Genomic DNA, 17,139 nt, shown 5'->3' on the forward strand with positions numbered 1-17,139 from the left:
CAAGCCAAGGACAGCACCCTTCTCTCTGCACCAACACTGCAGCAATTTCTGAGGTAAAAATCAGGGTGGCAGCAAGACCCACTTCTAGAGCCTGAGATTTAGAAATTACAAGAACATATTGAATGAGAAAAAGGGTCCAGAGACTGTCCACCAAACGTATCATTTTGCTTTAGTTTGGCATATAGTTCCACCACTGATGTCTGTTACTCTGACTCAGGCTAGACAGAATCTGCTCAGAGCTACCCAGTCTTTTGCAGGCAGCTGTTGTCACCTCTGATCATCATCTGTATTTAAGAATTTAGTGTGGCACAGTGATTAGAAGAGCAGGGTGTAGAGCCAGAATTCCCAGGTACACATCCTGGCTTAGCCACTTACAACTATCCTGTACCCTTGAACAAGTTACTTATCTATCTGTGGCTCAGTTTATTGACCTATAAAATGGTAACAAAAATACCTTCTACCTTGTAGGGTTGTTGCAAGGATTAACTCATGAAAAAGGATTCAATAGTGCCTGGAACATGGGAATAAAATGAGTTTGAATAAATATTTGCTGATTATTATTATTATTATTACCACCACCACCAGGGTCCATTCCTCTTAAGCAACTTATTATATTTGTCCATACTTTGGACATTTTTCATAAAGTTGCATATAGAATCCCTACAAAAGGCTATAGTCTCAAATGCAAACACACTTTAGATAGGTATTAAGTTTCCTTCAGGTCAAATCACGTAGTTTTTTACCATTCTCTATTATTTCTGTGCCAGTTTTTATTAGTTTGCTTTTTACCATCCAGCAGAAAAGGCAGGGTTCCTGACTTATTATTCTTTTTCTGTATTTTGCAACACTTGTAACTTCCTGAATACCTGGAAGGTTCCCAGTAATAACAGGCTGACTAAGTTATTGCTTTATTAATAATAAGCAAAATATCAGGAAACTGCTTGTCCATGTTACTGCATTCTCCTTCCTGAACACTTGAAAACAGTTCACTACTAGGTGACGAACCACCTTGTTGTTCTCTGCCTGTCCTTTTCTCAGCCAGTAAAACATCAGGATCATTAGGATTATCACCAGGTCAGCTTTTTATATCACCAATAGCCTTTTATACTCTGCTTTGCAAAGGCCTCAAATTCTCTCCTGTTATTGCTTCCTGAACCCCATTCCAGCAATTGCTCCATTTTGTAAAACCTTCAAACTCTCTAACTGGCTCCTTTCTCATTGCTGAAAATCTTCCTGGGTCTCCTTGTCTTATAAAATTATCTTTTTTTTTTTAGGTTTTTTATTGGGGAATTCAGGGAGGGAACAGCGTTGGGGAATCAGGGAAAGGGAACAGACAAGTTGCTGTACTTTTTTGTTCTTTAGACTAGTTGTGGAGGACATCGCTTCACTGGCCCATGTTGGTATTATCATTGTGCTTTTCCCGGCTGAGGCAGATCAGTCTCCGGCCATTGGACAGCCGCTCACAGTGGTTCACGACAGCTGACTGCAACTCATGCGGGCTGCCGGCCATTCACGGCAGCGCACTGCAGCCCACTGCAGCAGAGGCTGCAGCCTACACTGTCACTGGCGACTGGCGGCAGCCCAGCTCCAGGTCGAGCTGTTGTTCACCATCTTAGCTGTAGAGGGCCCAGCGTCACTGGCCCATGTGGGATCCAAACTGGCGGCCCTGCTGCTCAGAGCTCCCGCTCCCAAGCCAACTCTTAACCAACAAGCCACTTGGCCGGCCCTAAAATTATCTTCATGTGAGCTTCGTGCCTTCTCTAGCTACCCTATTTCCCTCTTTCCTTCAATATTTGGTATGTAGCTTAGGAAGTCCAGCCTACTTCCCCTCATCCCTAGGATCTGGCTTCTACTCCAATCATTCAGCAGAAACTGTTCTTCTGAGGGCCCTGAGGACCCCCTACTACACAAATCCAGTCACAGTTTCTTGGTCCCCATCTCGCAGCAACATCTGACAGCCTCAGCTGCTTGGCTTCTCCCCTTGGTTCCCAAGGCCTGGTACCAACTCAGTCCTCTTTTATAAACCTCCTCTAAGTGATTCTTTGCTAACTCTTTACAGAGCTCTTTGTTCCCTTCCACTAATATGTCCATTTTCCAAGGTCTGTCTTTGAATTTCTTTCTTTTCTTCTCTCTTTCCCTCTCAGAAATTTTAACAACTCCTGGAACTTCAATCTTGGCCTCCACGCTTATAATTTTCCATTTCCCCTCCCTAGTTCTGGTCTCCAATAGTCCTCCATGCAAATGATTTTCCTTCTCTTCTCCCAACTTCTGACCCCAAATTTCCAGCACCAAGTAAAAATGTACTAGTGGATTTCTCCACTGCGATTCAAAATCAATATATCAAGAACTGGACCCACCATTGCTCCTCCCGGTCTACTTCCTTTTCTGACCTACTTATCTCTGAAAATGCTCCTTCAGGGGCCTGGAACTTCCTGGTCATCTTTGGGCCTCATTTTTCCTCAACCCCAAATCAAACATCATGTCCTGCCAATTCTTTCTTCACAGCCTTTTTTTCTGATGATCATTTTTGAATAGGTAATCCATTTCTGAGGTTCACAAGTTAGACTGATACAAAAAGGTAAATGTTATGAGGTCTCACTTCCGATCCGGTTCCTTTTCACCGCACGTACCCTCTAGGTAACTTTTGTGTTTCTTTCTTGTGCATCCTTCAGTGTTTCTTCATGTGAATATACACGTAAACATATGCTCTCATTTCTCTCCCCTTTCTTATATAAAAAGAGGCCTATTATAAACCCCATCCAGCATTCTGCATTCCCTGTCACTTAAAGATGTATCCAGCAGATCTTTCCCTAGCAGTCTATATCTCCTTGTGCTCTTTTTAAAGCTGCATACATCTCAATTGTCTGATTAGTCCTCGAGTGATGGGTACACTTGGTTGTTTCCAATCCTTTACTATCAGAAACAATGCTGCAAAGAATAATCTTACCCATATGTTATTTTATGAGCGTGTATTTAGGAAAGTGTCCCAGAAGTTGGATTTCTGTGATAAATGTATCGGCTCATAATAGACTCTTAAATCCTTACCTGCTCACTCATGCCTCTGTCACTAACCTAGTTTTGTACCTAGATGACTGAGATAGCTTCCCTTCTAGCTATCATTGCTAGATTGACCTTTCCAAAAGCACACTTCGATTTATTCATCCCCCTGCTGGAGAATCTCCAACAGTCCTCCTTGTCTGCCAAACGAATTCCAAACTCTTCAGACTGTACTGAAAACCCACCATGGTTTGCCCAATGTAGCCTCCTTTCCAGTTTGTCTTACCGGTCCTAACCTCAGCTAGACAGGACGCTAACTGCTTTCTACACACACGTTGCACTTTCCTACCTCCATGCCTTGCCCAGGCCCTGTCCTTCATCAGAAATACCCACCCCTTCTTCTGCCTACCCCCGAATCTATCACTTCCCACCTCGGCCAGAAATGATTTCACTCAACTTCTCCAAAGCTCTGTATTTAAATCAATTACTTGGCATTTATTTGCCTTATGGTGCCTTCTATCGTGGTTGTCTATGTAGCTCACCTTCTACATGAGGTTGTCACTTCTCTGAAGGCAAAGACTGTGCCTTCTGTACCTTGTACTGGATTTCCCAAAGTGTTCTTCATGGAATGTCGCACATATAAGTCTCTCACTAATTACTCACTGGAAGACTGTTTATTGTGAAACGTCAGCCTTTTAGCTTGACTCCCCTCCCCCAGTGCTGGAAAAGTCTCATGGGGAAATTAAGCCAGCAAGTCTGACGGCTATAAAACACGCACATGTGCAGTAAGGCGTGAACACACATAGACACACACATCCTGTCTACACAGAAGGCTGGCTCACGAGTTCTGCCCATTTTAAAGTAGTTGCAGGATTAATGACAAAAAAACTAAGTGGAGCTCAGCAAGCCCTTCATCCCTCTTAAAGGTTTGCAATTTTTCAAAGCTTTAGTTGTTTCAGTCCATAGACCACGGACTTTTTAAAAAGTTAAAGCGAAGAGTAAGGACTATAACTAAAACAAGAGGCACTGGGCTATTCTCAAGCAAAGGTCATGATCATAATTTATTCTAGGCTTCAGAAAGTTGGGGTTCAATGCTGGGCGCTGTTATATTATGTAGGCACTTCATCTTATCAGGAAGTTGTTTTTTCCAACTAGAAAAAATGAACACACAAAAAAACCTTCCTTTATGGAAAAACTTTTCCCCCTCCAACCTACTACTCAAATGTGGTTCTCCATTCATGTGGCTGGAAGAACTGTGAATTAGGGAAAAAAGGATGATGTTCCCACCATCTTTTGTGATATGACCTGTTCACCTATCTTATAAACTCAGCTTAGAATCTAACTGGAAAAGTAAAACTCAAAGTCAGTTTGTGGCTATGCATGGAAGGGGTTCATTTTAGAAGATGAGGGCCAGCCTCCTTCCACAGACCAACGACAGTAATCTCTCCAGACAAAGGGAGGCAGCATCTGGTCTGCACCAGGTTCAGACAAATGTTCCCCTCAAATGCTTCTGGTATCTTCTCCTCCAGTTCAAGTTGCCATCACTTACGTCTGAATTTCAGCAAAAGTCTCCCTGTATCTGGGCTCTCTCAGGGCCCAAGGCATGTGCTTGCTGGTGCCAAACCAAGTGCCAATGTTTACCAATTGCCAACTCCATGGGTCTCTCTTTGGCCTTCGACCTCATTTGACCTCTCTCTGCCATCTGCAGCATTTGAAAGCATGCTGCATTTCTTTTTGAAACCCTCTCTCCCCCTGGCTTCCACGACACCGCCCCTCCTGACTTTTCCATTTCCTTTGCTGGCTCTCCTTCGGCCGCCCATTTCTAAGGCTGTGGTTCTTCAATCTTCTGTCCTCTGCCCTCTTTTCCTCTCTTTCTGCAGACTTTTTCTAATCAGGCTCATCCATTCCTATGGCCTCAACTTCCTATGTGCTAATCCCTGCCAAAATGACATCTTTCCTGAGCTCTGGACCCACTTCTCAGTCGCCTACTGAACATCTCATCGTGGAGGTTCCAAGGGTACAGGGTACCCCTCACATCGGCCTGATCCAGCCTGTCTGAAACCAAACTCAGTAGCTTCTTCCGCCTTCGCCCATCAGCCGGCTCTTCCTCTCAGGTTCTCTATTGCAGCTCATTGTCCAGATCATGCCCTTCAACTTCAGCTCTTCCATAAACGTCACCAGTTCCATATATGATTTCTTCTGTATTCCAGATATCATGGCCTGTGCACTCACTGATTACCATCTGGGTGGGACGATGATCTTCAGCCTCTACTTTTTCCACCAGTGCAACCCATTCTCTAGTTTTTGGTTTGTTTCTTTTCGTTTCATTGTACAACATAAGCTTGATTATGTCACCACCTCACCTAAAACCTTTCAAAACCTCCGCAAACTCCTTCATACCTGGGCCCACACTAACTTTTCAGTTCCATTACCAGGCATGACCTGTCTGTCCTAAGGTGTCTTCTGTTCTACCCTAACCTCTTGGGTCCAGAGAACACCTACAATGTTCTACGTAAGGAGTTTCATGTAGAATGCCCTCCTCTCACCTCCCACTCCTCAGACTAACAAATATGGAGGGCCAACTTTGTACCCTCTACCGCTCCCCTCAAAATCGAGGTAAACTTGTACTCATCCTTCAAAGACAGGACACTTATCACCGTGTCTCTGCAGCCTTTCCTCACGTCCTCCCCCCATGGCAGATGCCTCACTTGTGTCCTCCAGAACTTTGTCCCTGCTCTATTATGGTGCTATCATAAGAAGCCTGTGTGGTCCCAAGGGGCAGGGGCCACTAGCATTCATGTATGTAACCCCAGTGCCTAGCGCAGTGCCACCAGACTTATAACAGGGACTCAATTTTAAGTACTGAAGTGGCACATGGCTAAATTTGACTCTTGTCATGCAGACAGCAAGTTTATGAGATCAGCCTGGCTGAAATAGAGAGATTTCAAATGAGGGACAATGTAGCTCCACTAGAGGAAGACTTTGTTTTGCCGAGGGCCTTCCTAGTGTCCCTTAAATCTCACAGACAAGTGGCCACCTGCCCTGCCAATAAGCGAGGACGCCCTCCTCTCCTTAGCCATGTCAGCCTTCTCTCAGAACACAAAGATGTGTTCCTGAGGCCTGAAAGGGCCTCACTTTGACCTCACTGTGACACACAGCATCGCTGTCCCCAACGTCAACCACTCATGGTCTTGCCACATCAACGTCCGATGATTCTAGAGTTACATTAACAACATGAGCTCAAAAGAGCCCAAGGAGCCCTAAGGAGGAACATACTCGTATGTTCTGAGGTTACTAATTGAAAGGTGAATTCGATTTAACTTTTTCAAAAGTTCTGCTTCCTGATTATCTACAGCCCAGGTATATTAGTTCCTGCCCTCATGGGACTTACGCTTGGGCTTCAGTTTTAGCAAATGAATTTCTATGTTGTTCTTCAGTACCAGAGCACCTTCCAGAAGCACCGCTTCTCTAGGTTAAGGGCTCTCCCTCTCCCTCAGCCAGAACCTGCCAGGAACTTGAGTTCTGTCCTTAGAATTCAAGTCCTGTTCCTGGGTCTGCCTGCCTGCTGGCGAGTGTACATATCTGCCTGTCCTCTCCAGATGACCTGTGGCTGGAAACTCTGATATATTATCCTTTGCCTACTGTGCCTCAGTGCCCTCATTTATAAACTACAGGTAGTACCAGCATCTCCCTCTAAGGGATATTATGAGGACTAAATGAAAATAGCTTGTCATATGCTAAGCACTCAATAAATTAACTATCATCATCGTTATCACCTTTATTTCTAAGAAACCTGCCACACTGCACCTCCTCCTTGGACTTGCCCTCTTCTTGACGAGGTGGGAGTTGGGGACAGGAAGTACCCCACCCCAGTCATCCCCACCCCCACTGTGGTTCTGGTGTGAGCTCAGTTCAGCCCTCACAGGCTGGCCCACCCAGACCCAGCTGGGGAGACCAAGTACCTCTGAGTGTCAGGTAGCCATAAGCCAGACTGACCAAAGCCTGTGCACACTTCCAGTGTTCTTCCCCAAAAGTAATCCGAGAAAGGATGGCACAGCGAATCAGCTCCTTGCTTGCTTGGGTATTCTGCAGAGAGCAAATGAGTCATTATGCTTTCTGGAAAGGAGGAAAAGCTCCAGCCCATGATCTGATCACTGGGATGGAGGACTGAATTCATCTGTCATCTTGGTCTCTTCTCTTTCCTTCTCATCCCATGTCAATCCATCAAGCCCTGTGGCCTCCATCTTATTTCTAAATCCTAAAACTGAGCTCTTCTCCTCATTGCTGCCATGAGTACCTAGTTCAAGCCACCCTCATCTTTTATCCAGCTGACCACAACAGCCTCTCCTACCTGTTTCCACTCTCGCCTCCCACAGTCTACTTTCTACATCATAGCCAGAGTGACTTCTTTTAATCATTTATTATGAAACTTTAACAATACACAAGAATAGCATGGAGAATGACTCACGTGGCTTCATCAGGTATCTGCTCATAGTCAAACTTGTTTCAGACCTATGTTTGTCATCTACCCACCCTCTCCCTCAATTATTTTGAAGCAAAGATACAAAATCATTTCATATTTCATAAGTATCTCCAAAAAATATACTTAGAACTATAACCACAAAATCATTATCTCACTGAAGTATTAGTAATTCCTTAATAGCAAATATCTAGTCTCATAAACCTAATTACCTTTTAAATCTAACATTTCTTTTACCATTTGTCTATACATTGAGATCAACCTCCTGAGTCTTTTTGATCTGTAGGTTCCACCTCCATCTCTAATTCTTTTTCTTGCAAATTATTTATTAATGAAATTGGGTCATCTGGTTTATAGTGCTTCCCAAATATGTAAATTTTGTTGACTGCAGCCATATGATGTCACGCAGCATGTCCCTTCATTCTCTGCTCTGCCTTTATATTAGTAGTTAGATTTAGGAGTTTGGTTAGCTTTCGCTGTTTTTTTATGCAAAACTACTACACAGGTTCTCACAAGTTCTTGTATCAGAAGATATCTAATATCTAGTTGTCTCTTTTTCTGACTATTGACACAACTACATGGATTAATTCATAAAGTTTGTAAAAATGCAGATATCCCAATTCTGTCATTCTTTCTTCATATATTAGCTGGAATAATTCTATAAAGAGAAATCTTCCCTCATCTCCTCTTTGGTAACCCAATAGTACACTTCATATCAGAAAGAGAGGATACATGACTTATTCTTTCCCTTTATTTATCAGCTTTCAAAATAATGAGTTTGTTCACTACTATCCTCCAATACTGACCAAATAGTTTATTATTATTGTTATTATTATTATAAACTTATGTATTTTTAAACATATTTGATGTTCCTGAACATGGTAAACTAATTTCTAACTCAGGGCTTTGCACCTCCTTTTCCCCCCACTTGGGACACTCTTATGTGTCATTCACTCTCTCATTTTATTTTCATTTTGCTCACCTCAAAGTGGCCTTTGTCAGCCACCTCATCTAAAATAGCCTGTTGCCCCATCATTTACTATCCCCTTACCTATTTTATTTTTTTTCTTCATGGCACTGACCTCTCTCTAATATTGTATTAACTATTATTTTCTGTTTGTCTATTATCTGTCTCCCTAAATAAAAGACAAGTTCCTTGAGGACAGAAGTTTATTCCCCATGTTCATGACTGTATGCCCAGTGCACAGAGGAGATACTCATTCAATATTTGCTGAATAAATCATCTATTTTAGCAAAGATAAGGATGGGGTGTGGAAAGAGCCCCCTCACCCCTATAGAACTGATAGGCAGAGCTGTCTAAGAAACCACAGAATTCCATCTTCAAGTCACAGGTTGCAGTGACTTTGCAAACATAGTCATTTACAAACTGCACTAATTGACAGAGTCAGGCATTTATTTCCAGGTGAAAACAGCACTCCAAAGAACCAAAGCCCGGAGTTACAGCCCTGGCTGGAATGTTTACTAATTGTGTTGCTTTGTGTAAGATCACCCGGAGTCCCAGCTACTTCTTGCATTTGGAAACCTATACCATCTCATATGAGAAAACTGAGTCAGCATCAAAGTGATCCAAACCTGTTAAGTGTTATCGAAATATAACCCATTTACAGGTTAACATACAGGTCAAGTACTCCACGGACTGCTGCGTCCTGATCCGTTTCCTCCTTACCCTGATGCTTCGCCTGCTCCCAGCTCAAACACACAGATGCAAACCATGAGAGGGCATTCCCACTCACGCTGTAAAAACATCCAGTCAGTCGGAGTTTTTGAGAGTTCTCCATGGGCTGACTACCATAAATACTAAGTTCTATTTTGAGGAAGAAGCATAATAAAAAACACTGGAACGGGAGTCCAAAGCTTCGAGTTCTGTCCTGCCTCTGGATGCATTCATCCCCCACTTCCTGCCCTGGGGAAACAGAGGTAACCAATATGGGCTCTAGAGGTCAAACCAGCACTACTGCTGCTGCTGGCAACCCTCCTACCCCTCAGGGCTGTGAGTATGGGGCTGGGCTAGATTCAACTCCTACATTTAAATCTGTCATTATCCAAATTAGCCAAGGAGTTGTCAGGCCTTATTAAAAGCCTCCATAGCAAATGGTACTTGTCTTTCTACAAGTGATCACTCTAGTCTGCATTTATGAAATACTAAGGGGTCCAGGCCAGGATGAATGGCCTGCGCAAGTTCTCTGAGTGATGCACAGAGGTGAATTTACAGTTACATCCATGGAGGGAGGTTTCAGCTTCTACCATCTGCCCTTGAAGTGCCTCTCAGCGTTTCCTAAGCCATTTGCAGACCGTTTTTTCACAGGTGTGCTTCAAGATCATTTTCCCCCTTGGCCAGCAATGGCCAGGAAGTCCTCTGTTGATAAGTCATGCTGTGGGAGCAGGCCAGCACCTGCATTCTATCAATGAAGGTCATTGTCGTGCCGTCTCAGGCTCCTGGATTTTGAACACTCTTGCTAAACACTTGCTCTGAGGTCCTAGCTCCCAAATCTTTGTCTCATTCTTAAAATTGAATACCTGGACTCACTGACCTCTGCGGTTACCTCCCATGTCTGGAACTGTGGTTTGCTTATGATTCCGCTGGGACCACAGGCATCTTACCCGGATCCTGGCCAGGCCTGAGCCTAGACTGCCTACCTGCCCTTGCTCTCAGCTTCCTGCCGCACTATCCAGCCTTCTTGTTACCCACGAGATAGCATCCTGAAGCCTTTCAGGATAAATCAAAACAAGGTTTTTAGTTAAAGATAATCAAATAGCAACAGGAAGAGCCAAACACTGACTTTTAATTTAAAGTTAGGAACATAAATCTCTCCCAGGAGGAAGGCACAGTGACCCATGTGTGGAACCCAAAGGTAGGCTGGTACCCAGCTGTGCTCTGCTTTGTTTTCTCCCACTTATAGAGAAATGCAGCACCTTCCTCTATTTTATGTGCTTTAATCTGCAGTTTAGGCAGAACTTCTCTAATCATGGACATATTTTTTAAATGAAAACTAAAACCTAGTGAGATTTTTGTTTTACCATTTTTTCCTTAATCAGCTGAGCTGTTTTCCTCTGCGACTGGACTAATTTCTCTCTGGGAAGGTACATGCAGTCTGTGGTCCTCTTGGCGTTAGTGCCGTCTTCACTCTCTTCAGATTCTCTAGTGGGATACAAGTCATCTGTTTGCTGGTGTGCTGGGATCTTGGTCTGCTGTGACCTGCGGGACCAGAGAGGGACCAGAGAGGGACATGGAGTCAGATTTGACCTTTGAGTATCTCAAACAAGGTAGAACTGAAGAACATAGCCAGCACCCCCTCCCAACTGGGGGCTAGGGATATGATTTCCAAAATAATAAAGCTAGGTGGTAAATTCATGTCACCCACAAAGCCCAGCATTAGGATGGCAAGGTGGTAATTCAAATTAAACAGATTTGGTGAATCATCCACCTGTGTCAGAGTCACAGCTCCGCTGCCTACTAACCATATGGCTGTAAACGACTTATTACTTAATTTGCTGTCTATAAATGAGGTCAACATGAATACCTACCTGATGAGGTTATAGGATTAAATCAGATAATACTCATAAATAACTCAGCATATATCTGCTATTTAGTAAGTGCCCTTTTCACATTAGCTATTATTATTTTATTAGCTCCATGACTTGAGGGTATTGAACTGGAAGATCTCACAGTCTTCATGTTCTAAAGTTCTGATCCAAACCAGGAAAGAAAATGGATATAATGAACTAAAGTAAAGGGAACTAACGTTTTGAGGCTAGACTTCACATGTCCTCTTTCATGTTTCTTAAAATCTTCAATATGTAGTGGCCAACTAACTAAAGAGGATAAGGATACTGTCCCACCAAGGAGAGACGAGGGAACGCACACTTGAGTCAAGTGCAGATTCAGAAGAGAAATGGCCTATTCAATTGTATTAGAAATAAATGCATTGAGAAAGAGCTGAGTGGGTTGGAAATATTCCCCTCTCCCCATGTACTTCTCTCTCTCTCGCTCTCTCTCTCTCTCTCTCTCTCTCCCTCATACACACACACACACACACACACACACACACACACACACACACACACACGTAGACCGCTGACTTCAATCCCAAGCATAATTATGAATAGGTAATTGAAATGGTAAAGATAAAAGTCAAAAGAGTTAATGTTATAAAATAAGAGATAACCATAGCCTAACATTGCCAAAAAAATCAATGAAGTGATCCAGAAGAAACAGAATTCTGAGATGTTAAAAGCAACAACAGAGATTTTAATTAATTATAATTAAGTCCCCCAAAGGAATCACCTTTGTATTCACAATAGCTTTTAAAAATTCAACCATTGCAGTTTTTGTTTTTTAATTGGGGAACAGTGTGTTTTTCCAGGACCCATCAGCTCCAAGTCAAGCAGTTGGGTTTTTTTTCCAATCTAGTTTGGAGGGCATGAGGATCGAAACGGCAACCTTGGTGTTATGAGTGCTGCACTCTAAGCAACTGAGCTAACCGGCCAGCCCAACTCCAAGTCCAGTAGTTGTTTCATTCTAGTTGTGGAGGGCGCGTCTCAGTGGCCCATGTGGGGATCGACCTGGCAACCTTGGTGTTATGAGCACGGCGCTCTAACCAGCTGAGCTAACCAGCCACCCCCAACCACTGCAGTTTTAAAAATAAAATTTATCTTCATTTTCCACTGATTAGGTAAGTAATGACTGTTCACTGTAAAAAAGAAAGAAAATTCAGAAAGAAAAATAAATGTCAAGTGTAATATTTTACACCAGGTTTGAAAAATGACATGGTAATATCCATCCAGTCCTGTTCTAATTAACGTATCTAGGGGCAGTCTGGCAAACCAGGTTCGCCTTAATTGGGGGGTCCCAGTGTTTCAGGCCAGTGAGTGAGTGTGATGTCAAGGTTCTGCGGTACTTACAGATGGAAGCAGAAGTCCCAGTCAATATCATTGCTGGCAGTTGGGATTCGGATGGGACTAGCTCGCATCTTCTTCCTACCGAGAATCACGAGTGAGGTCGGCTTTGAAGGAAAAGGCTTAGAAGTCTGTTCTATTTTCCCTCTGTTGGATGCTATTAACATTAAACTGAAACTGCCCAAATAGATAACCCATCCTAAATTCACAGGCTATGCACACTCATATATGGAGACCCCTGGAAAGCAGAAATTAAAGTCATTTGTCAAATTAAATCTCTGAATTACATCTCTTTCCCCTGATTCCTACTCCACATTACTTCCAACTCCCCCCCCACTCCATCTTTTTTACCCCTTTAAAGCCAGCACATTTACAGCTCCTGAATCAGCAAAACTATGGTCTCCTACTCAAGTCAGATATTGTTTTTGCAAATATGAGAGCAAGATAGGCCCAAGCAAAGCAGCCAGCTCTTGGTCCTAAAGTATGCCAGTGTATTAGTTACCTCTCCTTGTCCGTAGGGCCATCCCAGTATTTAATAGGAGGTCCTGATTAAGGAGCTAAAGCACATGTGTCTGTTTGGGTTGCCACCGTTACCTGATGGGGGAAATGGTGGATACTCATGACAAAAAAAATTATTTAAAATTATTTTTGAAACTCAACTCTCATGGCTATCCCAAGCCCTTAGATCAAATTCACGTCGAATGCAGTTATTTATTGAACATTAACACCCACCAAGTCGCTCCTCATTTCACGGGGCAGAATGTCACTCATTCCCAACCTGAGCCTTGAGTAGCTCTATCTGACTCAGGCTCCAGAACATCCACAATCCAAAAACCAGAAGGGAAGAGTCACTGATTTCTCTTGCTAATCTCTACTTTCCAAACTATGGCCAGGGCGAGGGGTTTTGACTTCTCAAACTCCCAAATTCTGTTACTATTTACTATGAGGTGCCACATGGCCCTGAATTATAACACTAAACTTTGGCCCTTCTCTCAAAGGCAAATCGCTTCCTTCTTTCCCACAGTTGTTTCGCTGTTATCTTCGAAAACCTTCCCGAAACATCCCCAGCATCGTCCGAGCTTCCCCATGCTTCTATCTTGTGGGCACCGCCGCACAGAATCCAGGAGGAAGACGGGGCAAGGGGGCTGCAAGGCAAGCGTCGGGCGGCGTACCTGGCGGAGGGCAGAGGAAGCCACGCCCCGAAACTAGCCTCTCCGTCTCGCTCAGCCGGGCAGCTCGGCTTCCTCGGGCGGCGGCAGCGTCCAGGCCTGGGCAGACCTCGTTCAGGGCGCCTCAAGGGTGTCTTGCGGAAGCGAGACGCTCCGGCTAGGTCAGCCTTTAGCGCGGGCTGCCGGGGTTCCGGCTTGGGAGACAATGGGGTTGCCATGGGAACGGAACGCTGCGGCTAGAACGGGAGCGTCGGCGCCTGTAGCCATGGCGACGCGGAGCGTGTAGGACCCCGTGGAATCCCGGGCCGCTCTGGCCAGCCGCAGCTCGTTGGCTTGCCGGTCCCCGCGGACCTCAGGCTCGGCCCCACACGTCCTTCTGCTGCGGTCAAGTTGTCCACTATTCTTTTTTCCAAAGGGACTTTACCTCTCGGAGATGAAGACGCGGGAAGAGGAGATAAATCCCATCTAAGGATAGAAAGGAGCACCGGGCTCCACGACCCTACCTATTGCGATGTACCAGACTGTAGTGGGCGACACCCAGAGCAGTCCACGCGCCCCTCCGCGCACCTTGCACCTCTTAAGTTCCCCGGGTATTCTGGCTGTGTGGACCCGGGAACAAAGGCTCCGATGTAACTTGACGGTGCTGGCACCATCTGTGTTGCCTTTCTTGGTAAGATTTGAGCTACGCATAATTAGGAAAGCGGAGTGCAAGAAGTGAGTAGCTTAAGAAATGGACCACAGATGGTCGGCTGAGTGGCTCAGTTGGTTAAGAGCTGGCTCAAGAGTTTGAGCTCGGAGCAACAGCGGTTAGAATCCCACTGGAGCTGAGCAGCGGCTGAGCTGCCAACAGGTGGCAGGATGGCTCAGCTTAAAATTAAAAAAAAGAAAGAAATGGACCACTAGTTCTGCTAATGGTCAGCGGTTCGGGAAATATTTTCGAGTGGAGACGTCACATTTTGAAAAAACCACATAGCCATAAGCTATGCAGCCATGTATTCTTATACCACCCCTCTTCAGTGGCCTTAAACATACACAGTGGTAACAATAACTCAGGTCTGACAGGTGCAGGGGCAATTGTGGACTATACCCAAACGAATGGCACTGACTCCAGCAGCATAGCGTTTAAGTTTAAGGGTGTTCTTAGAAACGCTACAATGAATTAAGGGCCTATGACAAGTCAAGCTGGAGCTGGTATGTCCCTCTCATTTTCAAAAAAGAGCAGGCTCAGTTGAGAGACAAGGAAAATATTTACGAGGAACTTGAAAAGTGGTGTTTACATTTGGTGTTTGTTCTTTCCAACTCTAAGGTTGAAGTTCAATTGCTGTTTGATACAAGACGTCAAAATATCTAGCCTTTCTGGAGTTAGATTGGAGGAGCTATTTCAGTGAGTGGTTTATATATATCTTAAGTAAAACCCGGTTGGCCTATTAGTTTAAGGCTTGACTCTGTACCCTCAAGCTCCTGAGCCAAAATTTTAGAAAGATCCCATGCTCTTTTTTCTCTGTGTCCAAAGAGAATTCTCAGCATGGAACAATAATGATAGCAATGAACTTCAAGATGTCAGTGTTCTGATTTTGGCTCTGTGTGGCCTGAGGCAAATCCCAGCCCATTGGACCCCAGTTTTCTTGCCTGTACAGTGAGAATATTTGCACCACTTGCTTTCTAAAAGTCTTCCCAAGTCCAGGATTCTGTAAGGGTAAACTGCAGGCTTTTGTGACTCTCTGAACAGTAATGTGATGATAAAAAAAACAACAACAAAAAAGGTAAGCATTGCATCCTGTTCTCTAACATCTATTTCCCTAACCCCTTGTTAAACTGATCTTCATTAAATTGAAAAGTTTTAATGTTCTGTCATTCTAGGAAATGACCATGAGGCTGTTTCTAAGTGTATTAAATGTAACTTCTCTTTGCTGAACACTTGCGTGTGCCCATATTGTGAAGGGAAGCGAGGCATGAGGATGGACACTGAATTCCCATTCCTAAAGCTAACGTTTCAGTTCGACCTCCATTTAATTAGCTCTGATCAAAAGCATGTTGCCTTCATCTGTCAAGTTAGAAATCAAATGGAAAGAACTTGACTCTTAGAGTGTCAAACCTCTGTGATATTCTTTCCTTGCCATCTTAACCCTGTCCCCAAATGTAAACCTTAGTTACAGTAAATGTACTTTTTAGGCTTGTTCACTAACTCTGGGAAGGAATGCTAGTAATGGGGGGGGGGGCAGTGCTTTTACAGCGTGTTCACTCACATTCCCTCCCTTGATCCTGAGGTAGAAGAGGCAAGCATTGCTATTGTGGAAATCAGAGGAAACGTGTGGAGGATACTCCTAGACTCTTCCAACTCCAAATCAAATGTGATTATTCCAGATTATTCCAATCCCAGGAATTTAAGAAAATCCAAATAAACTTTCTCTTGGAACACATTTCTTTTAGAACACATTTTCTGACCTCTCAAGGCTGGGTTACTGTTGGGTTGTGCAACCTCCTTGTGTACTTCCTGGGTGTAATCTGAAACCGGTCCCCGTACTGAGAGGGCAGGAAGAGAACCAAAGAAAAAGGCAGACCACTCCAGACTGGTAGGTAGCAGGTTTAATAAGGGAATTTACAAGGCTTGTCTTGGGCAGCCACAAGATGAGTAGATTTCTGCACCCACCTACCAAATCCTAAAAGTTTATATAGAGGACTTACCTGGGTTCAGACACATACACAGGAGGCCTTAACAGGGTTTAGTCACGTACCCAGTTTAGATAATTTTATCACATTTGTATCTCAAGGCTGGATCCTTGGAGCAGCTTCTGGGAGGGGGGGAAGACAAGCTGAGTGCACATTCCAAAGCACAGAGGACAGGGTGAGGAGCCTCCAATTACACAGGTCCTGCTCCAGGGGTACTGGTGGGCACATCTTGATGACCTGCCCCTTATTTTTGAGCTCCCACAATGTCCTCTTCACAATCTCATGAACTATATTGGCACTCTGCTTACGTGTGATTTTCTCACGCTCCATGCATCTGTCCATCCACCCAGAAATACCTATTGAATACCTGCTGTAGGCCAGATACTGTTCTAAGCATTAAGGAAGCAATAGTGAACAAACGAACCAAGATTTTGCTCTCCTGGAGCTTTTATTCTACTAAGTGAAAAACATAGGGCTGTTTGTTACAGAACAACATGACATCTCTGCAAGTTAGACAAAGGCACATGGCTTAGAGAACAGGCAGAAACTTGTGTAAATTAGGAAAAAACCACTTCCTCCAGGCAGACTCAGGCTTCTGCTTTGGGAACAGAGAGTAGATTGGCTTTCAGGACGCCCTTCCTCCCTCACTCAGCTGGGTGAGCCACCTTACATGTAAGTGACAAATCATATGGAGAAAAATGAAGCCAGGTAAGGGATATAGAAAGTTATGGGTATGCAGGGGGAGGGGTGTGCTAGCATATATGGTGTAGTAAAGGACGGCTTCTCTGACAAAGTGGCATTGAACAGAGACCTCAAGGAAATAAGGGAGCAAATCATGCGGATATCTAGAAGAGCATTGTTAACAGCAAGTGCAAACAAAGGCCCTGAGGCAGGAGCAAGTTTCAT

At 44.2% G+C, this 17,139-nt stretch overlaps 1 protein-coding gene across 1 annotated transcript in view; it reads right to left on the minus strand.

Moving 5' to 3' along the window:
• Positions 1-13,813, minus strand: part of TTC23L (tetratricopeptide repeat domain 23 like) — a 42,998-nt gene extending 29,185 nt beyond the window's left edge. The window contains exons 1-5 of the mRNA XM_019647850.1: positions 13,567-13,813; positions 12,401-12,475; positions 10,517-10,694; positions 6,960-7,083; positions 3,540-3,597 (exon numbers count right to left, since the gene is read on the minus strand). Coding sequence (XP_019503395.1) covers positions 3,540-3,597; positions 6,960-7,083; positions 10,517-10,694; positions 12,401-12,475; positions 13,567-13,781 — 650 coding nt within the window. The 5' untranslated portion in view covers positions 13,782-13,813. The remainder of the gene's footprint in view (positions 1-3,539; positions 3,598-6,959; positions 7,084-10,516; positions 10,695-12,400; positions 12,476-13,566) is intronic.
• Positions 13,814-17,139: the final 3,326 nt, after the last annotated feature.

Source organism: Hipposideros armiger, unplaced genomic scaffold (assembly GCF_001890085.2).
Source record: "Hipposideros armiger isolate ML-2016 unplaced genomic scaffold, ASM189008v1 scaffold_117, whole genome shotgun sequence".
In the NCBI taxonomy this organism is placed as follows: Eukaryota; Metazoa; Chordata; class Mammalia; order Chiroptera; family Hipposideridae; genus Hipposideros; species Hipposideros armiger.